This window comes from Xiphophorus hellerii, chromosome 11 (genome assembly GCF_003331165.1).
Source record: "Xiphophorus hellerii strain 12219 chromosome 11, Xiphophorus_hellerii-4.1, whole genome shotgun sequence".
Taxonomy (NCBI): domain Eukaryota; kingdom Metazoa; phylum Chordata; class Actinopteri; order Cyprinodontiformes; family Poeciliidae; genus Xiphophorus; species Xiphophorus hellerii.
The window spans coordinates 18,193,865-18,221,286 of NC_045682.1; the positions used below are offsets into that span (position 1 = coordinate 18,193,865).

The 27,422-nt window shown below is 41.3% G+C and overlaps 2 protein-coding genes across 3 annotated transcripts in view; one reads left to right on the top strand and one right to left on the bottom strand.

The window, feature by feature from the left end:
• Positions 1–4,209: 4,209 nt before the first annotated feature.
• On the top strand, positions 4,210–11,382 carry trpv1 (transient receptor potential cation channel, subfamily V, member 1). The gene is made up of 15 exons (XM_032576508.1): positions 4,210–4,469; positions 4,633–4,787; positions 4,876–5,028; positions 5,165–5,302; positions 6,899–7,194; positions 7,348–7,524; positions 7,602–7,760; positions 7,833–7,925; positions 8,015–8,085; positions 8,523–8,688; positions 8,761–8,827; positions 8,923–9,251; positions 9,323–9,444; positions 10,372–10,493; positions 10,571–11,382. Exons 1-15 carry the CDS (start codon positions 4,225–4,227, stop codon positions 10,651–10,653), a joined length of 2,376 nt encoding a protein of 791 aa, XP_032432399.1. The 5' UTR covers positions 4,210–4,224; the 3' UTR covers positions 10,654–11,382.
• Positions 11,383–11,760: 378 nt separating this feature from the next.
• fam222ba (family with sequence similarity 222 member Ba) overlaps positions 11,761–27,422 on the bottom strand; it is a 51,041-nt gene continuing 35,379 nt past the window's right edge. For both annotated transcript variants that reach the window (XM_032576509.1, XM_032576510.1), the window contains exons 2-3: positions 26,539–26,666; positions 11,761–15,440 (exon numbers count right to left, since the gene is read on the bottom strand). In XM_032576509.1, the coding sequence (XP_032432400.1) occupies positions 13,762–15,440; positions 26,539–26,620 (1,761 nt within the window). In that variant the 5' untranslated portion in view covers positions 26,621–26,666 and the 3' untranslated portion in view covers positions 11,761–13,761. The remainder of the gene's footprint in view (positions 15,441–26,538; positions 26,667–27,422) is intronic.

Sequence of the window (27,422 nt, forward strand, 5' to 3'; positions counted from 1 at the left end):
AATTCAGACATGCGGAGCGTGCTCTTGCACAGACTCCCAACCACAAAAAAAAATGTTTATGGAAGAGTGTTTTCTTTGTATTGGTGATATGACTGGATGATTTCACAACTCAGACAAGGCTAAAATAAAATGAACCTACTTCTGTTTTCCTCTTTTTTTTGTTGCTGTGCTGATGTGTAATAATCATACGGTGGGGGTCCAAACATGTGATTTCCCATTATTCTCGGAAAGGAGAACAAGGAGCCACCGATGATGTCTGTAACCTCCCCTGGCTTCCTGAGCTGTCTGATTTATGGTGATGAACTGAACTCTGGGAGAATATCTCACATCTTGTGTTTGTTGAATGGATTCTTTAATAAATCCTGTTGTTAAAGAATTCGATTTGACCCCGGAGAAGCACATAGTTGTCAGATCAAGTGATGTGTGTGTAACTGCTGCCATGGAAATCTTCTAAATAAACTGCTTTGTTTGTCACCAGGAAGGAAAGATCACATGTCCGAAAGAAATAAGAGTGTATTTAAAGGCCAGAGATGTGAAACTTTGTGGTAAACATGATTCACACTGGATTTAAACATGCTCAGTGATCTGTTCCTCATTGGTTACAGGAAACTGGTTTGCCATGTAATTGATCTACTAGACAGAAGGGTTACATGTCCAAATGTGATCGAAATGTATTGAGATTTCTTCTCTTGACTGCTTTCAATCAATCAATCACTGGTAAAGACGTGCTAAAAAAAACTTCAAATAAATTAATGGACATATAGAGTTAAAATATCAAACTGTTAATTCGTGCACATTTATTTAGTGGTGAAACAAATTCCCCTTTAATATTTTTCGGTTAATTAAAATTCAGATTAATAAATTCAACTCAAGCATTTTTCAAGGTGCACTTTACCATCTACATAGATCAGAGTTTTTAACTTTTAATTAACTTTTAGTCAGTTATCAATTCCTTTTTTGTGGGAAAGATAAATGGGAAAGACAAGAGAACATGCCATCCAGATGAGGCAGAGTTTGTTCAATCAAGAAAATGCCACAGGAAAATAAGCTCACCCATATTTACAGTCGTGGCAATGGGTTCAAATATCTGGAATGGTGACAAATAATGCCACTTTGAATAGTCGGAAAGACGTGAAGACACGAGAAATCAAATAGTTTCCAAAATTGCAATGACTCCAAGACATATAAAACAATCTTCCTCCCAAATGGTATCAGGATAGAAAAGCCTTTTAGAGCTCATCACAAATCATATCCTTTATTTATTCTGGACAGAAAAATGTCTCATTGAGATTAAAAAGCCTTTTTGAAGAAAGATCTGACATATTCAAAATGTAAAGTTTGTCAAGCTCCAATGGGGGTTTATCTGGAACCGATGTGACTTAGATCAAGCTTTCTATTGGCAGTAAACACTGTTTCTTCATGGTATAAGAAGTGAAGTTGATGGAAGTTGCAGTGAAAACCTACATTAAGGGACAGAGCAGACTGTACTTCCTGAAGAAGCTTAGGTCTTTCTATGTTTACAGTAAGACACTGTGAACATAGAAGAGGTCTGTTATTGAGAGCGAAATATAGGCTGCCATCATCTGTCGGGCAGATAAAACATAAAACAAAGATCATAATGTACAACGCTGAGCATTCAGAGACTGTAATATAACCTCTGAGGTTTCTTCAGTAGAGAAGAAACCTGGCTTTGGCGCACCCTTCCTGCCCACAGCTGTAACCACCGTCAGTAACTGAGTGAGGTGAGCTGAAGTTTGGATAGAATAAGAGAAGACGCAGAAAGTCTAGACCATCTGGAGAGATTGTGCAAAGAGCAATGGTCAAAGATCCCCCTTACCTGTAGAAAATGTTATGAAATAAAAGCTACATTTATTGCAAGGGTTTTTTACACATCTGACAGGCCTCTGAAATAAAAGAGTAAAGTTTCCCGATGCACTAAATGCTGGCTACTTAAAGTACAACGAAATGCCTTTCATAGCTTGAAAATAATACGGTAAACAGTTAAAGTTATATAAAAACTAAACTACAAACAAATATGCTTAAGATAAATTACCCATTGAGATTACTAAAGGATTTCTAAACCTAGTGGAAAATGGCATATAAACTCTTACCTATAACACAATTAGACAACATATAAATAAATCAGATACCATCAATTTAAATAAAGCATTAAGATTATCTAAGAGACTCTCTTTGAATTTGACTGCAGTGGAGTGAACAGTGTCTTTAAAGCTTGAGGTTCAGGAATCAACATCTCCTAAGTGCTTCCCCGAAAGGAGATAAGAGAAAAGATTATCTGTGCATTTACTTTTCTATCATGATAGTTGCAGCAAGACGTTTGTTAGCTAAAGTAATGGCAAATGACTGGATTTCTTTTTCAAGCAGAGAATACTAAATGATGGGATTAGATTAAGATACCAAGAAATTTTAATGGATTTACAATTTCAGCTGAAAAAGCATTTTTAGCTTTCAAAAATCCTAAATGTCTAGGGGTGAACTGATTGCAGTTTTCTGTCCAATCGCCAATTACGACCTTTAAAAAGCCTGACCTGCTGATTCCAATTTTGTATGATACAGATTTATTTTTTTCGTCTGAAATGTTGCTACATATAGCAAGAAAGTCGCTGAGCTGTCAGCAGTGGGGTGACTATTGCAAACCTGCAGACATGACCATGTAGGCGGATCTGTCAGTCAAACCTTTCTGGTTGTGTTGAGATTAAATAATTCTGTGTTATTCCTCTATCTCTTTTAGCTAGTTGCAAAGCTAAAGCTAAAACAATTAACATGTTAGGAAATGCCCTCAAAGCTACAGTTAGGATTTGACACACTAGGGCACATTTGTCAAACTCAAGGCCCGTGGGCCAAATCCAGCCCACAGTAGGTTTTTATGTGGCCCTCAAGATTCTAGACCAAACACTGAATGTGCTTAAATATTATGTTATCAACCAAATTAATTCCGTTTTTATTCATTTACTGCCAAATTATATCAATCAGTCCCTCCAGTTTCTTCAGAATTATTGTGGAAATTCACAAAGTCAACAAATCCCAGCACTTTTCTCAGCTAATAGTTGGGAGTTTATTGTAGATTTTTCTCAAAAATTGTCAAAACCTTTCTTACCTGTACTAAACAGCTGCCACAGCCTTAATTGATGTCAGATTATAGTCTATTATCAATACGAGTGATAAAAAGTCACATTTACTGTCATAAATAAGAGCAAATATTTCCAAATTACTACCACAAACACTTTTTATTGCAAAAACTCACAAAATCCTGGAGGGACTGAAAAGATATTCAATAATATTATTTAATTTTAAGAACTTATTGATATTTTATCAGTTTGTGAACAGGTTTTATCAATACATTCTGGCACAACCGGCCCTTTAAGAGCACTCATGATCTTTATTTGGCCCAAAACAAAAATGAGTTTGACACCCCTGCACTAGGGAATGCCCTCTTTAGGGCATAGCTTAGACAGGCTAACAAAGGAAGTTACCAAGTGTCGCTTGTTGCTATTTTGTCCTGCTAACTCCTAAAAGTAGCATGAGAAATGGACCAGCTGTATTTCGGTATTAATAAATAGAATTCATAAATTAAACTCACTGACTCTTCTTCAACCTCACACACCAAGAACTCAGCATGGAGAACAGATAAATTCTCCACAGTTGATTTTTAGACCTTTGACGAGGCAGATAAGATCAGTGGATAAGAGCGGCTTCACACTAAATATCCAACAATCACCAATCTCCCAAAATAAAGGAAAATCTTGGCCGATTTATCGGTGTACCCCTATTAATAACCTCTTTGAGTTTAATCCTATTCATTCCCATTATCATGACACCATAATTATATGGATTTCACTGCAGCCTACTTAATATTTGTTATAAGTCCTGTTAAATAAAGCAAGGGACTGAGACAGCAGCTTTGTGGAACCCCAATCTACAACCAGCTGAGTAAACCTGGATTTGTTCTGTCTCAAAACTACAACCAACTGGTAATTGAACTACACAGGCCAAGAGTGATTAGCTTTCTAACCAGAAAGCTATTGTTAAAACACAACAGTAGTCAAGAAAAGACATCATGACCATGTAGGCGGATCTGTCAGTCAAAGAGACTGACAGATCTGTTTAGGTAAATACCTCCTTCATAATATTCAGGAGGTATTTACCCAAAAATGATCATACTTTTGTTCCCTTTGAGACCAGCTGAACGTTAAAACACTTGTCATGTTTCATTCCAGATTACCAGAGTTTTATGTAAAGATGAGGAAATCAGAGCTTTTTGATTTCCATCTGGAGGCAGATGATAGAACGGAGGAAGAGAAACGGAAGCAAAAGGCACCAAAGAAGGATGGCTTGGCTTCTGCTTTAGGGTTGAGCAAGGAGGCCCCTAAGGCCCCCATGGACACCGACTACCAGGAGGAAATGGAGCCGGTCAAGCCTCAAATCCGATTCAATCTCAACTTTGACAAGTGAGTCTCTGCACACAGACATAAACTGATTCTGCTTTAATTTACCATTACATCACCACATGGGTACTGTGAGCTGTCAAGCCACTTATTACTGATTACAATGGACTAAAAAACTGCTTGATCCACAGTAAACCCTGAGATATGCAACAATTTTTGTTTCCAGAGAGATTCGAGGTGAGGCATCACAGCCAAAGAGAGACAGCTCCACTTTCACCATTGAGCGTCTGTTTAAAGCAGTGGCCAGCAGGGACGTCAACAAACTGGACGGCCTATACCAGTACTTGAATCAGAACATGAAGAAACTCTCTGACTCTCTGTGTAAGTGTGTAAGGTAGCCATAACCCAGCAGGTGTCCCAAACAGCAGATCTGTGTTCTGACTCCCCCAACATGCGGTCACATCTACAGATCAGTCGTACGGTAAAACCGCCCTGATGAAAGCTCTGCTGCACCTCAAAGATGGCAAGAACGAAACCATAGAGGAGCTGGTCAGCGTTTCAGAGAGGATCGGCGACATTAAAGAGTTTGTGAACGCCGCATTCACCGATAGCTACTATAAAGGTCAACTTTCTTCTGAATAAAAGCTTAAACATGTCAGTCTGCTCTCTTTTTCCATGTTCCACTGTTTTTCAATAATGCCCTTTTTTTAAACAATAACAAAATAATAAAATATGTGTTTTGCTATGACTTCTTATAGGTCAAACTGCTCTACATATAGCCATTGAGAGGAGGAGTATGTCCTATGTAAAGCTGCTGGTCAGCAAAGGTGCAGATGTTCATGCCAAAGCCTGTGGGAAGTTTTTTCAGCCTCATGATGGTCCCAACTTCTACTTTGGTAAATCTTTTTTCTCATAGCACACTGATTTGCTTCTGACAAAGGTTTTGGATTTACCTAAAAAAACACAGCAGTTCTGACCAAAGTTTCTATGTAACAAATGTAACAAAAGGATTCAGCCGGAAGACCATTCTAAATGTCTTATTGGTGGGTATTAAGTCATGCTAGGTGATTTCACACTGTGTGAAACAGAGGTTCATTAAGACAGGCGTTGCCAAAATCTATTCCAAATTAACATTAAGTCATCAAAATAAACAACAAAACCATATTTATTACCTCAAAATGTTTATAGTGACTTGAAGGAGTTTTATTTTTACACGTGTTAGAATGTCCAGATTTGACATAAGAACATTTATTAGAAATGTTCCTGGGAATCAGAATTTCTCGTCAACCATGGCCTCAAAACCTAACATAGTTTTTTTGTTTTTTTTTGCACAACTTTTTATTTGCACTTCGGACAATTTAAATCTTTAAAACTTGTTGAATATGTCTTTGACAAGGCATAAAGTCACAAAACCATACTTCTTTCACATTTTCTAATAAGTAGTAAGGTAATAAGGGTTGTCGTTTGTAAAGTTAAAGTGACGCAGGCAAAAATCAACAGCAAATTAACAGCCGTTAAGAGAAAAGTAATGCAGTCTCATTTTCACCTTCTTATTCATTCATTTATAAATGTCACCGTTTAAAACAAAAATATTTAATTAGCAAGCTAAATTTGTAATACCTATTTATGTAATATGTAGATTTAATAAACTCGGTCATACGAACCTCTTTGTAGCTGGCGAGACTGAATTACTTCCCGTCACCTCTTCGTCATCGTTTCTTTTCTCTATCTATCTATTTTTTGTACATTTCATCTTAAAACAAATGACGAGCAGTTTTAATTTCAACGGACGTCAACATTAATCATCAGCAGGAGTTCATAAAGAGGTTCACAAAACTCAGCTTTTATTTTTATTGTCCACTTCCGGCTATCGGCACGTGAAGTTTTAGATTAGCTTAAATATTTAGCTGAGTGCTACCTCGGGGAAAAAAATAGGCCTATATATAGCTTGAAGCTAAATGCTTGCTAATAGTTTGTAAACTAAATATTCAGCTTGCTAGTTAAATGTTTAGTTTCAAACTAAATACTTAGCTTGCTAGCTAAATATTTAGTTTCAAACTAAATACTTAGCTTGCTAGCTAAATATTTAGTTTCAAACTAAATACTTAGCTTGCTAGCTAACAGATAATAGTAGTTAGCTGCACAAGTGTGATTTTACTTACATTTTCTCCACTCCACACTGGCTGGAAATAATTTCTACACCATCACTAGAATTTGGATATATTTACATTTAATTTCTCAAATGATATAACTGTTAGGGCTCCACAGTATTTATTGCCGTCACAAAATCAGTGTGCGCAACATTAACATCACACTTACTGTTTGGACTGCAATGGCTAATATAAGTGTTCTGAAGTTGTGTTTTCCATAGTTATACAATATTCAGCCAGTAGGACAGTCTCATGGTGGCAAAAGCTCACAGTTTTCTGGCATCCTGTGTTTGTAAAGGTAGCACGTGTTGTGATTCATGTTGTTTAATTATTCCATTATAGGTGAGCTGCCCCTGTCTCTAGCAGCCTGCACAAACCAGCCTGACATAGTGAGCTACTTAATGGAGAATGAGTTTCCAGCGGACGCCAAGATGGCTGACTCTCACGGCAACACAGTGCTGCACGCCCTGGTGTTGGTGGCCGATAACTCGAAGGAGAACACAGAATTCGTAACGGCCATTTATGATCGCATCCTAAAGACCAACGCCCGACTGCATCCCAAGATAAAGCTGGAGGAGAAAGAGAACAACGATGGAGTCACACCTCTCAAACTGGCTGCCAAGAATGGCAAGATTGGGGTAAATGCAAACCCAGAGTCACTTTAAAAAAAAATAAGACTAATATGGTTGGAGCCCTCAGTTGTGACTAGATTAGAATCCTTTTGTCTCTAACCAGGTGAGTCTGAACTGTCACAGACTGTTTATAACTTCCTTTCTCTTATTTGTCTACAGGTATTTTCTCACATCTTACAAAGGGAATTCCAGGTGAATCACTTCAAGCACTTGTCCCGTAAATTCACTGAGTGGGCTTATGGACCCGTCCACAGTTCTCTGTATGACCTGACCTCTTTGGACACAAACGAGAACAACTCTGTTCTGGAAATTCTAATCTATGGCAGTGAAATTCCCGTGAGTCCCAGCTTTGCAGGCAAACTCAGAAAAACCTTAAGCTGTCATTAAGGTCACAAGGTCGTGTCTCTTGTCAGAACCGCCACGAGATGCTGGAGAAGGAGCCGCTCAGCTGCCTCCTGGAGGATAAGTGGAAGAAGTTTGGACGTGGAATGTTCTTTTTCAACTTCCTGGTCTACCTTGTGTTCCTGATCATCTTCACTGTTGTAGCCTACAATAAAAAAGATGCTACACAGGTAAACAGATTTAAACAGTGATTAACAGAACCTGAGACGGACCTGAACTAATGTCTCCTCTGTGTCCCACAGCTTCCGTTTATCCCTGACGACGCCTGGGATTACCTGTATGTTTCAGGCCAGCTGCTGACTTTACTAGCAAACTTCTATTTCTTTGTCACTGGGGTATGTGAGCCACATTTTCACCCAGTGGTTTATGTTGCCATCTTGTGGCAGTTTAAGTTAGTAAAACCTCTGATTGTCAAAATCCCCAGATTATAGAAATGAAGAGGAAGAGGCCAAAGATGCAAACACTGCTGATTGATGGATATTATGAGATTCTCTTGTGAGTAAATTTTTCTACCATTATTTTATTTCTACAGTGTCTAACACACATACTCGCTGACATTTTGAGGAATTTACTGGAATTTTGTATTATGCCAAACAAAAGCACAGCAGCTCATGATTATGAATTCAAAGGGAAATGAAATAATGTTTCCAAACCAAAATAACTGAAAATGAGGCAAGTATACACTCTTCTCCTGAGAGAATGACCTAATTTTTCTTAAATCTTTCTTCCTACACAAAGTTATATATCTGTCTGTATTGTTTTATCATATAAAATCCAAAGAAATTGAATGGTTTTGTTACAGGTTTGTGGTTGTAACAAGTCAATACTTGAAACAGTTCACTAGATATGACTATTTCTGCAAAGACTGTAGTGACTACAAGTAAACTTGGGTCACATGCACTGAGTCAATCTAACATCCATGCTGTCGTTAGCTTCGCGCAGGGCTTACTGTTCCTGGTCGCCACTGTTCTGTACTGGGCGGGGAGGAAGGAGTACCTGGGCTTCCTGGTGATCTGTCTGGCTCTCAGCTGGGTGAACGTGCTGTACTACTCCAGGGGCGACAAACACATGGGCATCTACAGTGTCATGATACAGAAGGTAGCCATATCAAAGAGCTGCAACTTACATTGCAATGGACAGTTTGCCATCTAATACCCGATTTCTTCGCAGATGATCCTCAGCGATATCCTGCGCTTCCTTTTTGTTTATATTGTTTTCCTCTTTGGATTCTCAGCAGGTATTTTATCTTATCCCGAGTAAGTTGACAACTCCAGGCTTGTCTGTATTTTCACCCCTGATTGACATAAAATTACATTTTGTCTCCTGTCACAGCCGTCGTCACACTGCTCATACAAGCTCCTCCTGAAAACAGAACAGGACAAGGGAGGCAAGGATTTTTTGCTACCTCCAAACCCGACACAGAGTGTTTCACGCCCAGCTACAGAAACATCTCCTACACTACCCTGCAGCTCTTCAAGTTCACCATCGGCATGGGCGACATGGAGTTCACCCAGGAGTACCAGTACATGGAGGTCTTCTACGTCCTCCTTATCGGCTACATCATTCTCACCTACATCTTGCTCCTCAACATGCTTATAGCCCTAATGAGCCGCACAGTGGAAAAGATCACCACGGAGAGCGCCAGCATTTGGAGGCTGCAGGTGAGTGACTGGCATTCCTTTTGGTATTTATTGAAGAGAGCAGTAGTTACATGGGTTGCTGTCGTCCCCAGAGGGCTGTCACAATCATGGACATGGAGAGGCGGCTACCCTGCTGTCTGAAGAAGAGTTTTCGCTCTGGGGTGGAGAGGAAACTCTGCACCGCTATTGGAGACGATCGTCGAAGGTGTTTCAGGTAGGACCCTTTATGTTTATGTCAGCTATTCAAACACACAAAGGGCTGTGGAACCTATATTTATAGTTTGAGATTGGAAAACCTGATTCTTTGCCATCCACCATCCACATTTAACTAGCCTGGTTCTGTCCCAGTTCTAGATACAGGTGATGTGGTTTGGCGAGTCATTGTCTTGCCGACTCTTGAGCAACAATGAGTACCATACATAGACATTCAAGTCATACTTGAGACAGTACTTTGGAGAATAAACACAAATTAATAAATGACAAAACAAGCAAGAACCAAGGAGAAAACAAGACACACAAACAAAAACCCAGCAATTATTTACAGAAGTACATGGATAAGAAGTAGATAAATAAAAAAATAAACAAACAGAGGTAACAGAAAGTAAATAAAATATAAAAACCTAGTTTAGGTTATTTTGCCAACCAGTTCTGGATCAGATATGAACCAATTCAATTGTTTGTTGATTTAACATACTGAATTACTCTTTACTAGGTTAGATTTTTAAGTAAATAATATGTTAAAGTACTAACATTTAGCATTGCGGCAAAAAGAGAGTGAGTTAAAAGGAGTAATCTTTAACCTGGAGGACTGAACAGGTAATGTTTGGCTAAATATAATTGTATGTCTGGTTTCAACTGTATGCAGTTAATCTTTTCTTTTGGACATTTCTTACCCTGTGAAGCAAAACTCCTGATTCTACTGACTCATCTTCTGAGCAGCTGAATAATTGGGAAACCTCAGCAAGAACTAATCAGAGAGCTGAGACAAAGGTTTAGTGCTGCTGCATATAATTAACAGAAAATTCAGCTGTGTGTTCAGGGTCAACCGATGCACAGTTCACAAGGTTTCAAGCTACTTAAAGCTACCTCAGGTGTTGCACAGCTGGAAATAAGGGAAGCATGCGTCGCCTTGTGTCCTTAGGGTCGAGGAAATGAACTGGAACAAATGGAACACCAACCTGGTCAACATCAGTGAGGATCCAGGATGCTGTGATCTGAGCCAGCAGCCTGATTTGGACAGCCCTTCCAGAGGGTTTAACAGAGGTTGTTAAAAAAAAAGAAAAAGTCTCCAAGACTGTACATAAATCCAGATCTTGTAATATTTCCTTGTTTTTCCACAGGGAGGAGCTGGAGAGACATTTTCATGGAGGGTTCTTGGAGGAGGAGGAGGCCGCCTCAGTCCACCGAGATGAGCCTCCTGTAAATCTGAAGAGTTAAACATGGTTGCTCAGCCCGAATGATACGAGCAACAACAGAGAAAAGCTTGAACTGATGCCCTAACTGACTTGCAGTGTTTGCGTTGTTGTAAACACAGTTTCAAAAGAAACATTCAAGCAATATCAACAGTAGCAAGGAAAATATTGAGGGTCTTCCTGTGTTTGACATCAATAACTCTATTAAAAAATTACCTTTAGGCATGCTGTAGCAGGTTTTGCTTAATCCTAGATGAAATGTTGTATTTTTTATTAAAATGTCTTGTGATGTGTATGTCAACAAGCTGATTTTGAACGTGAGCGGTGCAAAGACGCCCCAACCTTCCAGCGCCTCTGGCGTGGCTTAAAATCCATCATGGCGTTGTGCTGATCACCAAGGTGCTGATCCTGCCTCTCCTGCTGTGTGCCCTTTATACAGGTCCCATTTTCATCACAGCCAGACAAGCTAAATCTACTGCAGTCAGATCAGGCCTGCAGATTTCACAGCTTGCTCCATCTACTCGACTTCCTCTGGCCATGAGGCAGAGGCAGGCCTGCATAAAGGGCATGAAAGCACAGCAATCGGAGCAACAATCGCCACCTTCGGCTCCGGCTGACACAGTTACAAATTATACGTGCTCCAGACCTTTTTGTTCAGTCACTTCTTTGGCTGTGAGGCTCTAGTCGAAGTTTCCTTGTGTTACGCAAATAAAAGGTGATAATTTTGGTTTTTCAGAGATGCATTTGAGCATTTTTTATTTTTTTTGCCCAGTTAGAATTTAATATTTAATCCAAATAGGATAAAATATACAGGTATGATTTTGACAAACATTTTGTGGAGACATCAAAGTACATCTGGCATCATATTTGATCAGTATTCTGTTTGAGAAGGTTATAGTTCAATTAAAAGCCGGCCATGCAGCCGGCTTTTAAGATTAGTCCATAATTGGGTTTTGGTCTGGGTCACTCCAGAAGCTTAGTGTTAACCTACCTTATCCATTCCAGAACCAGACTTGTATGCATTTCCAGATTGTTGACACCAGGACAACGATCCCAAACACGAGTCAAATCAGGCCCGACTCCTCTAAATTGTTCAAATGACAGTCCTGACACATTTCAAAGCATAAATTAGAACTTTATTTTATTATTACAATATTACAAAAAGAGTAGCACAACTCTCACGCTCTTGCCTCTTATCTGTCGTACAGAATGACACAAAAGAAAGGCTCGTGGACCTTCTTCCATTTCACAGCAATAGTACAAGAAACAAAAGAGGAAAATAAAATTTAAATAACAAGCAAATCAAGTATCATAAATAGTCACAACTGCAAACTGAAGCTTTGAAACTGGAAAAAAAAGTTACAGCTCAGTAACTACACATTGCTAAAAATATATAATTACAAAATATTCCTCCTTTTTCTTGCTTTCCAACCATAAGGAATCTCTAAGGAATTGCTCTCGATGAAAAAAAAAAAAACTTCATTCAAATTAAAAGGCAAAAAAAAAAAAAAAAGAAATTGCTGTTTCTGTATGTCCTTTCCCTCCTCCTTCTCTTTATTTGGGTTTTTTTTATTAAAACCATGCTCATTGTCAAAGGAAAGTCCAAGGACCAAACACTTAAGGCTTTTTAAGGGCTGTTAGGGAGTTAGGTGAACAAAACATAGGTGTCATTGTGGTATTATACACACACACACTTTGCGCACACACGCCAACGCTCACTTTTAACTGCGCCGGCAACATTCACACACAATCATTAAAAGTTACAGTAGTCTAGTAGGTAAGCCAGTGTACAAGAAAATAAACAATGCATTTGCTGTTTTTTCACGTCGAACCGAAACGCCGGTTTCGTTTACCCTCCGAACGATCTTGCAAGTGATCAATTTGGTCTATTAGAGCAGACTTCACATCAGCATCAGTAGCAACTCACGTGTGACTCGGTTTCTAACCCGGTTGGGGGCTTAGAAAGCTCTGCCTTGGCTTTAGATTCTGCATCGCATTGAAACAAACTTCTTCAGTGTCCACAAAGCCGACAGATCCCTTTCGATACCTGCAAAACGAAGAGCCTCGACATTCAAGTAATACATTTTGTTACAAAAACAAAAGAAAAAAAAAATATCTAAAAAGTCTAAAAAGTAGACAAAGATGTGATGGCACAATTTCATACTGGTGTCTTCATTAACCTGACTTTGGCCATTTTAAGGTAGAGGAGGGAAACGGTTTTCATTATTTTCTGCCCTTAGTATTTCTGACTCTTGTTGCCAAATGTGGCTCTAGCAACAAGGCTTATTTTTTAAATACCTGAATTCACTGCAGCATTATAAGCAGAACAGAGCATTGGCTTTTTTGTCATATTTGCTCCTGCTTTATCTTCATAATGTACAAACAACCTGATTACATGCTTCTTTTACCAACTGAAAGGAGTTTATCTGTAATAGTCCTATTATACAAATAAATTAAAAGAACAAAAAACCTCTGCTGACATGTAACCTACTAATTATTGTAGCCCCTTTCCCATCAATCTCCTTTTCTCTGCATGGAAGTGATTGTACTTAATTTTGGCGTCATCACCAAAGTGAAGTCTAAACCAGTCGCAGCCAAAAAAATTCCTGATATTGTCCTGTAAAATCACACAAAAAAAAGCGAAAATATCAGCTGATGTCACCATTTTTCTGTGAGCGATGACTTTTACTTCTTTCTTACATGCATAAGAAAAGTCACGTTACGGATCTGAAGTAGAGATAACGTGGAATCTGTTCAAATCCAGGCACAGAAATTCAATGTATGGTCGAGGAAGAAGCAGAGAGGATTGCGAGTGTGTATACACACACACACGCCCACACACGCCCGCACACACACACACATTTCAGGAAATAATAGCTACCTGTGGAGCCAGGAAAAAAGCAAAACTAAAAATCAAGGAATTGATCACTTGCAAGATGAAACAAAAAAACAAAAAGGAGAAGAAGAAAAAAAAAACTATTGTTCTGCGTTAAATATATTATTTTACCCTCTTTAATACTTGATGTCCTTTAGGTTATCTGTTGAGTTTTATTCTTGTGATTCCTTTCTTAAGACTAAACAAAGGGGCTTGATAATGGTTGTGGAGACAAGGCCATAGCTTATCTGTACCCTGGGTGCTGGATGAGAGCGGTTCTGCCATCTCCGACCTCTGGACCTACCCTGTTCAGAGGGGGCCTGTGCATCTTGCCCATCAACCCGAGATTCTGATCGCGGAAGTAGGGCGTCTGGAAGTCCCCACCCAAGTAATCTGCCGTTTGCATCAGATTAGTCTGGCCGGAGGTGGACGTGGTGGAGCTTGTTGCGAGCCTGTAATGGGGACCCCCAGGGGGCCCACAGTCCAGCGTGGTACACCCTCCCGGGCCGGCGTTGTGGAATGGCATGGCTACGTCCTGAGACCCCGAGCTGTCACTGTTGGGCGTGGGAAGGATGCTGCTGCTCCAGATGTGGGACTGGAAGTAGTGGCCGTTGGTGTAGTGGGCCATGGGGCCGGGCATGTTGCTGTTGACAGGTGGGGAGGGGGTGGGCCGGTCCAGCGGAGGCTTCAGTGAGTACGGCTGACCCCCTAGCACTTCCCCGGGATAGCCCATGCCTTTGAACTGGAAGGATGGGTCCCTAGAAGGCTGTTTGCAGAGGTGTGTCATGCTGTTCTGAATATGGGGTACGTGGGTCAGCTGATGGGGGTTCCAGGAGCGCATCTTCTGCTGCTGCTGCTGGGCGGTGTGTTGGAGCGGATTCGGTGGTGGGTGAACGTGGTGCTGCAGATGCTGCGGGTCAGCGTGGATGGAAGGTAAGTGGTTCAAACCGGCCACGCTGGGCGGGGGGTGCGCTCCCATTGGAGCAGTGGCTTTTTCTTGGGGGCCAATGACGCAGTTGGGTGGGGGAAAGCCGGGCGTGGCTGGGTTACTGTGCATGGAGACCCTGGAACACGCGCTGATGAGCAGGTTGCGACTGATGGGACTGGGGTTGGCGATCTGGCCTTCGCACATGGAGCTGGCCCCCGGGCCCTGGGCCCGCGCTTGGCAGAACTGGTTGAGCTGATGCACAATGGTGCTCAGGTCGGCCTGGCGGGCTTGGTGCAGCCCGGCGGCCATCGAGAGTGGAATGGTTGAGGTAGAGACGGTAACGTTAGGTGGCGCGTCGCCATCCGGCAGCTTTCTGCTCGCCTGCGGGCCGGGCGGCAGCTGTTGCTGAAGCATGACTGCGGGGGGGCCCTGCGGGTGGCCGAGGGCTGGGTGCTGGGTCAAAGTCTGGAGTCTGCTTGGCCCCTGAGGGTGCAGGGCCAAAGGGGGAGGGTGTCTAAGACTCTGAGTGTGAGCCTGCGGCTGAGAAAGGGGTAGGTGTAAAGTCTGAGGCAGGTCCTGCTGTTGGTGGGTCAAGCTGTGCTGGGGCCGGGGCAGGCTGGGCAGAGGTGGGTGGTGGTTTAAAGTGCTGGTTGAAGCCACTTGATAGGGTCCAGTGGGAGGGTTCATACTGACTTCAGAGTGCAAGCGAGCCCGGCTACCGTCGAAATCTTTCAGGACGCCTTTGACCGAGGGCGCCTTGACGATGGCGAGGAGGCCCGTCTTGGCACTGGCCTGAGAGGGGGGGTAAGGGCTGTAGCGCTGGCCTGACGTGTCCAGCCCGTTGACCGTGCGGCGCACGTGGTTGCGCTGGGGGACTTTGACACTATTGGGAAAGATCTTGATGGTAAGGGGGTTGTTGGCAACCTTCTTAGCATATGCGTCCAATTCTGCAGGGGTTGGAAACGGAGCGGATCTCATCCTTTGTACGGTGTCCCCTGGAGGAGGAGAACCAGGATAGACGGAGTTAGGAAGGCAAGAAGAGAAAACAAGGGAGGCAAAATGAAACGGACAATTCAATCTAGGTGAAATTATTGATCTGTTTCACATTTTGTCATGTTATAACCACAGACGTTAACATATTAAATGATGCATCACATGAACCAGGGTATCTGCAGGTTTCAGCAAGTCAAATGTAAACCTTTTTAAGAATTTTTAATATCACCTTGAATGAAATTTAAGACAGAAAAAAACTATAAATATGCATTAAAACCATGCATAGCAAAAACGTCTGGAGTCTGTTTGTGGCTCTTGGCACTGCATATCTACAGCCTTTAGCCTCATATTGCCAATCTTAAACGTTTTTTTTCCCCCTGAATGTACCTAGCCTTAAGGTAATAAATTTAAGTGCAGAATCTCCCAACGAGAAATTTTCACGTTGTAAGGAGATGCAAAACTCGTTAAAACTAAAGTTTCTTGTTAGTTTCTCATTTAAACTAGACAAGTTTTAAATCTTAAGAAACTAACTTTTTCATAATGAGACATAAAAATGTTCTTCTGACAGATTACAACTTGTTAAAAAGACATAAAGTCGTCCCCTCCGACTCTCCTCCTCGTCACCGTTTCTTCTAGACGACACTTAAACATCCCAAGAGGTTTTGCTCTTTTACCATCATGAACTCTCTCATTTAAACAAGATGATATGTTGTTTTCAGCTAGACAGAAAGCGAGCTAGTGGCAAATGACAATAAATTTGTACTCATCCATGATAGACGCAAAGACGCTAGCTAGCAGGAGTGTATTAGCAGCTAGCTACCGGTAGCCTCAACCACCTCTAGTTATAGGACACAATGAAGATGTCTGTGTGCGACTAACTTTTGACTAACAGTAAAGTCCCACGAGAGAAAAAAAACATATGAGAATATATAAGATTAAACAGTCCTGCCACAACAACATTTAAGAACAGTGATTAGTGTATTTAAGCCCAACTATTCTTTTCTTTTTTGTGTGTGTAAATTTAAGACTTTTTAAGGACGCGAGGAAACCCTGCCAAATTGTCCGTCCTTCCTTGTTGCATGATGGTTCTGCCGTTTGTCTTCATATGGATAGTGTGTTCAGGTCAATGTGCAGAGGGAGATTTCTACTATAAAAGTTCAAATTTGGCCTCATCTGACTGGAGCATGTTCTTCCACTGGCTTCCTGATTCCCTCGTTTCAACGATTTGGAAATAGTTCAAAATTTGTACATATTTGTACCGAAATTGAATTAAAACACAGAGATTTTCAAGGGCAAATGCTTTCCCTGGATTTTAGAAAGCAATCTTGTGTAATGATATTCTCCTCAAAACCAGCAGCTCCCATTGGCCTGATCACCAGATGCAGATGAAGTCGAGGTTTTTCTCTTCTCAGCAGAAAATATCAAAGCTGACGTATTCGGATTCCAGTGAAATCCAGTAAAGTACAGTTGTTGGTGGCTTTTAGGTCAAAAGCTATTACAGGGGTCTAATTGACACATTCAGGCCAAGAATAAGTGCTGAGGGCTGGCTGCCATGTAGTGGGTGAATCACAAACCAAACAAAGAAGAGACGCAGTAATGGTCCCCTGTGGCTGCTACAGGGAGAAATAAAAAAGAACACACAGAGTGAAAGAGAGATGCAGAGAGCAGCCCCTCCATGACAGCAGACAACTAATCAGACACAGAGGCAGCGTCTCTGATGTGCAGGAACACCTCCTAGGACTCGGCTCACACACTTCTGCTGCACCTGCTAAGCACTGTGACTAAATTTAACAATGCCAGAGTGACAATGTGAACATGATTACCTGTTTGCGAATGTGGGAGGGTGTGAGGTTGTTCAAAAACGGCAACAACAGCCACAAAAATAGTTGGTTTATATGTCAAAATGATCCATTTAATCTGTTAGCTTTCTTTTTTGTTGTTGTTTTAAATCCGAGCAGATTTAAATGCACAACCAGCCCAATTTTAACATACACAGAAGGCCATTTGTTGGCTACCTTATTAGATGGTGTCAAATAGATGGATATTACATTCTTTGATTTGATTATATTTTTCCACAAGGGACAATCCCATAATTGTACAAGTACTGGTAACTTTACAAACCTTTTTTTTTAAGTTATGGTGACTGAAGCATTTCTTCTATTTTTACTTAGAACTTACATAAACTTTGTTAGTTGGTGACATTTTCTAGGAAATTCTGTTTATTAATTAATGACTTTCTGTGTCTCTGAGGAAGAAATATATATGACATGATGCATGTGGTGGGAAACTGACTCATTTCGTTAGTGGCCGGCTGGAGGATGACCCACATACAGTCATATTCAATTAATTATAATATGATCTCTGACGAGGTTCATTTGTCAGATTAAAACTACCTTTTAAAATAACCTTTAAACTGGGATTATGCATACTTTTCATTAAACCCACATTTCTGTATTATACATATTTTTATTGATCTGATGTAATATTCTAATTTTAAAGGTCATGTTCTCATTACTGTAAACAGAAACAGGTGGGGAACACCAGTTTGTGTGCAATTAATCTAAAAATGTGTTTCACTTAGTGAAAGTTCATGAAATTAATAGACTTTTCAATATTCCAGCTTGTTTAATGGGTCCATATATTTTGCCCCCTGCATACAGAGAATGGTAGGGAGCTGCACCACAGAGTGGCAACTTGGGGTCATCAGGTTTCCAGAACAACCATTAGAAAGTAATCATCAACATACGGTGTTGACTGATTGATGGTGAGGAAAGCCAAAAAACATGATTACCTGTCCCAATTTTATGAATATTGAGATGTGGAGTTTGCTACTAGGAATTCAACTACTTTTCTGGTTTGAAGAACTAAAACTGAGCTTTGTGGCAACAACAGCCACACTTCAGGTGACACAACAGCTGAATATGTGGAAAAGTGTTCAGTAGATGGAGGACTTGTGATGCTGTGGGCCTGTTTGTCTTCCACAGATCCTGGGTCTTTGAAACACAGAGAGTTTACACTTTTTTTAATACATACAAAAGTTATTCCTGAAATGCTAGTTTCTGCTACGCTTGTAAGCCTGAAGCACAAGTAACATCCGCAAGGAAAAGCGATAGTCGACAAAGCTGGTTGTCTTGGACCACTGAGGTTTAATTTTTGCTTCAGAAAACAATCTGATGGGACGCTGGAAAAGACCACTGTTGTGTTAAAGTTGTGCAGAAACGAATTCGCCCATCATTGAGCCTTTTCACAGCTGTTTCAGCAACATAGACATTCCCAACGCTGAATGTCCATAGTTCACATTTCAAAAAAAAAATTCAAAGCAGTTACAAGAATGACATGCATAATAAAAGTATGAACTACACCTGTGACACAACTGCATTTAATTTTTTTTCCCTCTGACCAGGGGAGGAGGTACAATTAGCTCAGGCAAAACCAATGTCTACACGGCTAATTAGTCACCTGACTTTGGTGCAGAAATAGGAATAAATCAAGTATGTGAGATTCTGCTGGAAGTCTGCAGTTTCCTGTGACTGAGGGCTGAGTCTCTCAGCAGTCGGACTAACCTCGTGGGATGAGGCTCAGAGCTAAAGAGACTGAAGTGAGGGGCACGGACCAAGCAGAGCCAGTAGTCGTGCCAATCAGCTGATTAATTCCTGCTTTATTTGTGAGCAGGAAACAATGGGTAGTGATGTGTGGGGGCTGGCATGGGGCGGCACAAAGACACGCACTCGGAGGGAAAGGCTCCACTGAAACAAAGTGTTCAGCCCACTGATGGCACCCTCATTAATGCAGGGGTCCGGGCCAAGGAGCTGGAGCCTGACACCCGCCATCGTTGAGCCCCAGTGTCTGTCTGTCACTGAATAAATGCCAGGCTAAGCAAACAGAGAGAAATGAACACTTCCACACAAGCACACAGACATGCTGAGGATAGGTTTCGCCTGTCAAACACAAGGAATGATTAATGATCTTGCTGGAAATGATGTCTCGTTGTGACAGGAACAGACTGAATAAATACAGCGCTGATTTTACTGGAAAATGTAACCACAGTCGGGGATTCTGACAAAAGGGCCGCATGGTGTGAAAACCTCCCGCCGCCTCGTGTGTTGCAGAAGAAAGGGATGGGAGTGAGAAGGAAGAGAGCGCCATGATCTGCCGCAAGTCACAAAACATCTTGAGCATTTCATAATTAAGATTTATTTGTTTTAAGTCATCACAATATTGGGTCAAATCATCCGATCACACGGCTTCTGATACTAGAGCTACGCTGATGATACGCAGCTTTATTTGTCATTCCCACCTGAGTACCACAAGGTCTTATTAAGAATCTCAGACCGTCTCTCTCGCATGGATTAAAACCCTTAACCTCCAACTAAACCTCTCTTTCTACACTGCTTGTCTTTACAGCCAAACTCACTATACCCCACAGAATCGTAATCCAAAATGAATCCCCATCTTTTGCTCCAGTAAAGGCAGCTAAAAACCTGTGTGGCTGATCGTTGACCAGCTGACCTATAAAGATCATGTTGCCTTTGTTGCTCAATCTTGCATCTCTGCATAGTCAAACATAAGAAATATCAATCAGGACCGAACCCAACATGTCACGCAGCTCTCCTGGTGCAGTCATCTCCCATGACTACAGTGGTTTCAAACTGCATTCTTTGAGGGCCACAGTGTTGCGACTTTAAGATGCGTCCCTTGTCCCACACACTTGAATTAAATGTCGAAACTGCCTCACTGGCACACAGTCAAGCTATACAGAGCTATGCTAATGAGCTAATATTGGAGACAGGTATGCTGAAGCAAAGAGATATCTAAAAGCTGCAGGACATCGGCCCTTGAGGACTGGAGTTTGAGACCATTGATCTACAGATAGTGGATGGACTAAAAGTGTTCGTTGAGCTTCACTGGCTACCCTTAGCAGTCTGACTTAAATTCAAGTTACTACAAAATACTTGTATGCTCTCGCTAAAGCTCACACCATGACTTGGTCACTCCAATCGTCAAGAGATTGTCGGCTACACCGAGGCTCTTCAAAATCAGGGTTGGAGGTCTGGCATCCTCCAGCTGCGTCTCTGCTTCAACACACCTGAGGCTAATAATGAGGTGATTAGCAGGACACTGGAAAACTTGACTGCACTGACGAGTTAATTCAGGTGTGTTGGACCTGGGACATCTCAAAAAAGTTGCAGGACACCAAACATCAAGGCGTGGATTTGAAGTCCTACACTATGCTCAAGACGATCCAGTTTCTATTTCCTGCTTTATTCCATGATGGTGGAATGACCTACTGAGCACCGCTGTCTAAAGTAAGAGTCTTGAAGCCCTGAGCTCTTCAGAGAGCATCTCTTATCTTAGCCTAGCACCTACCCAGTACTTCCCGACTGCCCACACTGCTCTTCCCTATATGCTTGCACTTTTTTTCTACACCATCACCCCTGTCACCTTTGACAGAACCCGACTGTCAGTCCTGTTTGACAAAATCTGGATTGTTATATCCTCGTTAAGTCGATTTGGATAAAAGCATGTGCAAAATACAAAAACGTCAACTAATTGGTTTACATCATGGAATAAAGAGAGAAAAAGAGACTACTGATTTCTTGTGATAATCTCACGAAACCTCTTTTCTGTGTGTGAAACACAAAGTAGTGATTCTTGGTTTTCCCCTGAAATTTTGCTAAAATCCTGAGGTGGGATTCCTGTGAAAGCATTGTGTATGATGTTAATTGTGTGTATGTCATTAAATCCCTATTCAGTACAAATAAGATGGAAACAAAAGACTGATAAAGTGAATTACAGTGAAAAAGGATCATGCTAGTGACTTGACATGTTACTGCCGTAAAATATGCAACAGTGGACAAATCATTGCAAAAGTCAGCCTTGAACTGTGACTAAAATGGATCTCTTGCTGCTTAGATCAGCAAAAATTCCTGTCTACCAATTTATCCTCTACCAAACAAATGTTGCTTATTAGCAATAACCTAAAACCCCGATTATTTGAAAGCTACGAGCATAAAGGGAAGGTTAATGAGGAATACGGAGGAAACATGTTGGTGACTGCTAGTGGCATGGAGCATGTTATCTCTCAGATCTCCAGCTAAGTACGTTGCCAAGGAGGAAACGGGGGGGAAAAAAGGGTCCACTCTGACCAAGCGCTAATTATCCCACTGCTAGAGAGCTGATTGGAACACAAGTGCACAGTCAGCAGGCACTAATTAGGGTTTCTTTTATTCAAACTACTGTTTTTATTGAGAAAGGTTTAAGCAGCGGGGAAGCGGGGGCTCGTGCTGCTGGAAATTGCAGTTTTCACACATGAGCAGGAAATTAGAACTGAAGGCTCTGTGTCAAATTAGACAAGTGGTATTTTTTTTGTTTGTGGGTAGAGGAGAAGGGGGCATTTCACATGAACCCTCTTCCTGCCTACGTTTTGCACTTTTGAGGAAGCTGATACCAATAGAGCAATATAACCTTTATAAATAAACAAGAACAAGAAGGGAAAAAATAGTTTGTAGATCAGTAGAGCCTAAGAAGCGGCGCAGCTGCGTTCCATTTGTTCTGCCTATAAGAACCGAGGAACAAGAGCCACTTCAAGGCTCTTGAGTCTTCCTGAGAGGAAAATGGGCTGTTTTCTTCACTTGATATACTCCTCCGACAGCCTTTACACTTTACAGCCATCATCTGTTAACAGTCACTCCCTGATGATGAATAGAGCAGTTGCTCTGGCCTTGTCTCTGACAGCAACCTGCAAGCTCGTAACTTTAAACGACTCTCACATCCCCAGATTCAGTCGCAGCAGAAGAGGCCGGCTGGTCGGCCGAGCAACTCGGAGCACTTAGAGTGAAGGGTTCAACAACAAGATTCATTTGCTGATTCAGTCTGTTTTAAAACCTGCTGGCAGTTTTGGTTCGCACATTTTCCTCTGCAAGTAAGAGATGAGAAGTCTGAGCAAAGAGCACGTTGTTAAACCCTGCAATCTTTTATGCCTACATGTTTATGAATCAATGTTCCCTTCTGTAAGAGAATCATGTCTCGTCTTACTACCTAGTTATTTGCCTTCTCTGAAGGAATCCCTCAAACAAGTACCTCAACTTCAAGCCTCAGCCAATTTTTTAAATATATAGAATGTCAGCAAATTACATATTTCAAGTTTCGACAGCACCTGGTGACCTCCAATCAAACTCATTTTGCCTTTGAGTCTTAAAAATCTTGACTGGGCCATTCACCCAAAGAATGCTTTCATCTAATCAGTTCCAGTAGGAATCACAGTCTTACTGGAATATGAATTTCCCAATCTAATGTGTTTTCCAGTTCATAGCAGGTTTTTTTGTCCAGGATTGCCCTGTATTTAACTATTTCCCTCTGACCAGCTTTCCTGTCGTTGTGGTAGAAAAGCCTTCCCAAAGCATGATACTTCCATTACCGTGTCACAGGGTGATGTGTAGTGCTGGTTCTGTGTGTCAACCAAAAACAGCTGAACCTCTACACAGAGCACCTTCGTCCTCATTGACTGTGTCCCCTGCATGGATTGTGGCAAACTTCAAACAGGAATTTTGTTTATGTTTTTTAAACAACCGCTTTCCACTTGTGACTTTTCCATTACGGCCAGATCTCTGGTCTGTAAGACACTTCTAATCAACAGACCCCCCAACTGACAGGTGAATCCCTACATATCTCCTAATGATCCCTACAGCTCCTGTTCCTCACAGATCCATGATGTTAACTATGGTGTCCCTCAAGGCTCTAGTTTAGGTCCTCTATTTTTTAATTTGTACATGTTGCTGTTTGGTGGAGTCATCAGGAACCGTAGAATCAGCTTCAGTTATGGTGATGACACTCAGCCATACATCTCATTGTGTCAGGACGACCCCCAGCCAATCACTGCACTTTTTACTTACATTTCAGACATAAAGACCTGGATGGCAAAGAACTTTCTCCTGCTCAACCAGGACAAAAGAGAAGTTTTAATCATTGGACCAGAAGATCAGAAGGACATTATTATTCAAAAATTACAAACTGCATCTTTTAAACCTTCAAAACAAGTCAGAAGCCTGGGCGTTCATCTCGACTCTGAGCTCGCTTTTATTCTGCATATTAAACAAATTGCTAGCGCGACCCACGTTTGGAGGCCTTGAGTCCTCGACGCGGCCATCGCGGGTTCGATTCCCGGACCCAGCGACGTTTACCGCATGTCTTCCCCCCTCTCCTGTCAGCCTACTTTCATAAAGGGACATTAGAGCCCACAAAAAGACCCCTGGAGGGGAGAAAACAAAACAAAAAAACAACAACAGGATTTTAACCACAAAAAAAAAAAAAAAAAAAAGCCAGAGTTCGGTCTATTCTCTCCCTCGCTAATACTGAGACTCTGATGCATGCTTTTATTTCCAGCCATGTAGACTATTGTAATGCCCTGCTTTCTGGTCCCCCTAAAAAAATTTTAAAAACCTGCACAGCCTTCAGCTGTTACAAAACTCTGCTGCTCAAGTGCTAACCAAGACCAGAAGGCAGGTTCACATCACACCTGTTTTAAAATCATTGCATTGGCTCCCAGTATGTCTCAGGATTGATTTTAAGATTTTTTTTACTGGTTTTTAAATGTCTTAATGGTCTTGCAACATCTTATCTTGCAGAGCTGATATTACCTTATGAGCCCTTGCAAACCCTGAGGTCCTCTGGCACCGGACTACTAACAGGTCCCAGAGTCAGAACACACCCTTATGCTGAGGCTTCTTTCCAGTACTATGGACCCCGTTTGTGGAACGGTCTGCCAGAGAACCTGCAGAAAACGTTGCTGTCTTTAAGAGAGGCTCAAGACTCGACTTTTTAAATGCATTTCCTAAATTGAATAATTTCTGCTTAGTCTGTGCATTTTCCATGAGGTTGTGTGTTTTACCGTGTAGGGGTGGTTAATTGTTTGTTTTTGTTTTTATTGATCTGTACAGCACTTTGAGCTGCTTTTAGTATGAAGGGTATTTTATAGATAAAATTGATCGACTGATTGATCTAATTCAGAGTTACCATTGGCCAAAAGGTTAGCGTTAGGCCAACGCTACAATGGTTTTGAAAACCTGGGGTATTGAAAACTTCACCTCTGGAATTGTTTGTAATGGTTACATTGCAGAGGTGTGATACATCTGTACCAAGGAGAGACTGAGTGGTGTGGACTGAGAATAAAGATGCTAACACAGAGCTACAGGTGCTGGGTCCGACACTGCACTATAACTCTGAGTGAACAGAATTTTTATTTGGCTCTTTGATAAAACAACTAAGAGCGAATGAAACAGGATCCATGTCTTTTCAAGTAGCAGTGTCTGTTTGAAGAACAGATGAGAAGGAGAGAGCATTAGAAAAGTAAAAGCGACGGAAAAATGGAGCGAAATTACACTTCTTGGAATCGCCGCGCTGCTCGTGTCTCTCACTCCATCACGTAAATGCATTACAGTGTTGGGCAAGAAAAAACAAAATGAACTCCAGTTGTGCTCAGATGTGTCTTGGTGTGTCAGAAATGAGGAAAGAGCAGAGAAACAGTCTGGGCTGATGGCTGCGCCGTGTCACAGGGCTGCCTGAGAGAGGCAACAGACGCTGCCACTTAGCAGACTCCCTCATGCTCGCTGATCTCCTGGGGGTTGGCTGATTACTGTGATTCTGAAATTACAGTCTTGATGAGCAGGAGCATTTCAAAAAAAAAAAAAAAATGCTGGAATGGAACAGAAATGGGTCAGGCTGGGACTGAGCTTCCACTCAGAGAAACTCCCATGATAACAGGAAGAAAAGGAGACTGTGATGAGGTGAAGCTGGAAAACGTAAAGGATCGTAATCAAAGCCCGGTTTTATTGTGATATGATCAGACGGTTCTTTGATGAAATATATATTTATATATAATGACGGCGTATAAGGCCATACTATGAAAAAATAAATAAAAGAGATTAAAGTCATAATATTACGAGAATAAAGTTATGCAAAAATGAAGCCAAAAAAATTTGAATAAATTGATATTTCAAGAAAAACGTCACAGTATTACAAGATTAGAGTTATAATATTGCAAAAATAAAGTTGAAGAATAAAGTCAAAGTAATGAGAATAAAGTCATAACATAACATAAAGTTGCACAAGAATAAAATAATAATACTACAAGAATAAATTCATATGAAAATAAAGTCGAAATAAGAGAATAAAGCGATAACATTTCAAGAAAATAGTCAGTTTTACGAGAATAGAGTCATAATATCCCAAAAATAAAGCTGAAATAATGAGAATAAAGTCATAATATTTCAAACACAAAGTTGCACAAGAATAAAGTAATAATAATACGAGAATAAAGTTGAAATATCACAAGAATACAGTTATGTTATGACTTTGTTCTCATATTATTGTGACTTTATTCTCGTACAATTTTATTCTTGTAATTGTATATTAATATTTCCTTAGCATAGCACTAATACTCTATTATAATACAGAAATTAAACAATAAAAGCAGTATTTTTTTGCAAGCAATTCAAAATAAAACTTCAACACATTTGTTTTGATTATGCACTCACCACTCACTAAAAGTCAGCCTCCGCTCTTAGTGACCTCAACTTCTCCATTTGCACTGCTGGCTAGTAATGCTCAAAAGTCTCTAGTTTGTCAGCAGTCGGGTAGTAAAACTCAAACACATTTAATTCAGCTGGCAGGCACTGACAAGTCTGCTGTTAAACCAGGGCAGCAGATTGCATCTTAAATTCATTCGCATTACAAGATCAGCGGGGCAAAACCACTCAGCCGCAATCTGTCTGCAAGTCTGACAGTAACCGACTCTTCCTGATGGTGAAAATTAGGCGAGATGGCTATGTTTAACACTCCGCCGCGACGGCTGCGTTCTGGGAAAGCACGCGGGGCCGCGCTGTTGTGACAGACACGTCTTCGCGGGGGACGAGGGAGAGGGGCGGGGAGCTAGTTCATCAGCAAATTAATGGCGCAGTTCATCCTAATTTCCCTTGAAGACAGATTTGCACTTGAGAACAAAAATATTCCCCCGCGGGTGAAAAAAAGAGAGCTGGAGATGTGGAATTTCATCTGCTTGCATTGTGATTGTGATTTTGTGTGTGTCCTGAGATCAGTACTTACATTTCTGCAGTCCAGTGTTCATCTGCGTGTGAGGGAGAAGCTGGAGGGGGAGGTCACCTGGCCCTGGCAGACAGGCCAGCATTTCACACAGACACTAATGCAACATGGGACACACACTTCTCCTCACACTGCACAGAGAGAGGGAGAGAGAGGGGGGAGAGGTCAGACATAACTGCGAGGCAGCACATGGTGCGTGGCGATACAGAGCCTGGGTCTGGGCTAATAGAAGTCTGGAGCTGCTCCCTGGAGGCATGGGGCCGGGGAGGACATAGTTAGCTTTCAATTAGAAACTGATTCACACCTGCAGCATCAGGTAAGGTGACATTTGAAGCCAATAACAACTTCAATTAAACATCAAACGGCTGAAGTGAAACGGGCAGACTGGGCCTGAGGGACTGGCTGTTTTAAATCGACCCAGTCTCCCCGCCTTCTCCTTCGACTCGCCCTGCATGTAAGCTAGTCAGACCCCAGCTACCTGCACTCTACCTCTGCACCTGCCTCAGACCACGGCAGGAGAAATCATTCATTCAGGTAGATCGTCCTGCGAAGTTTCCACATTTTCAACAGACTTCAGTGGATTTTATTTGGTTTCTACGCTTTTATGATCAGCCTCCTCAACTTTGACACCCCTCAATAAATTCTGCTGGAGCCCGTTTCATTCAGAGGTGATCTAATCAATTAACTGGACATTTTAGGCGATGTTTAAAACAGTGCAAGTGTTTGGAAAACTTAACACTATATTCAGGTTTAGTACATGTTTCCCACAGCAAAATTCAAGAACTTTCTAAGCATTTTGAAGGTAAATTTTCTTTCCAGTACCACCCAAACAATACAAGTGAACTAAAAAAAAGTCTCAATTCATTATCATGTGATATAATTCCTTA

What these genes read in the sequence shown, in the direction of transcription:
- trpv1 (XM_032576508.1), top strand. Translation starts at nt 4,225, where the DNA reads ATGTTTCATTCCAGATTACCAGAGTTTTATGTAAAGATGAGGAAATCA. An exon ending in CCAAGAATGGCAAGATTGGG is followed by an intron (nt 7,195 to 7,347) that starts GTAAATGCAAAC and finishes ATTTGTCTACAG; the next exon opens with GTATTTTCTCACATCTTACA. An exon ending in TCTATGGCAGTGAAATTCCC is followed by an intron (nt 7,525 to 7,601) that starts GTGAGTCCCAGC and finishes GTCTCTTGTCAG; the next exon opens with AACCGCCACGAGATGCTGGA.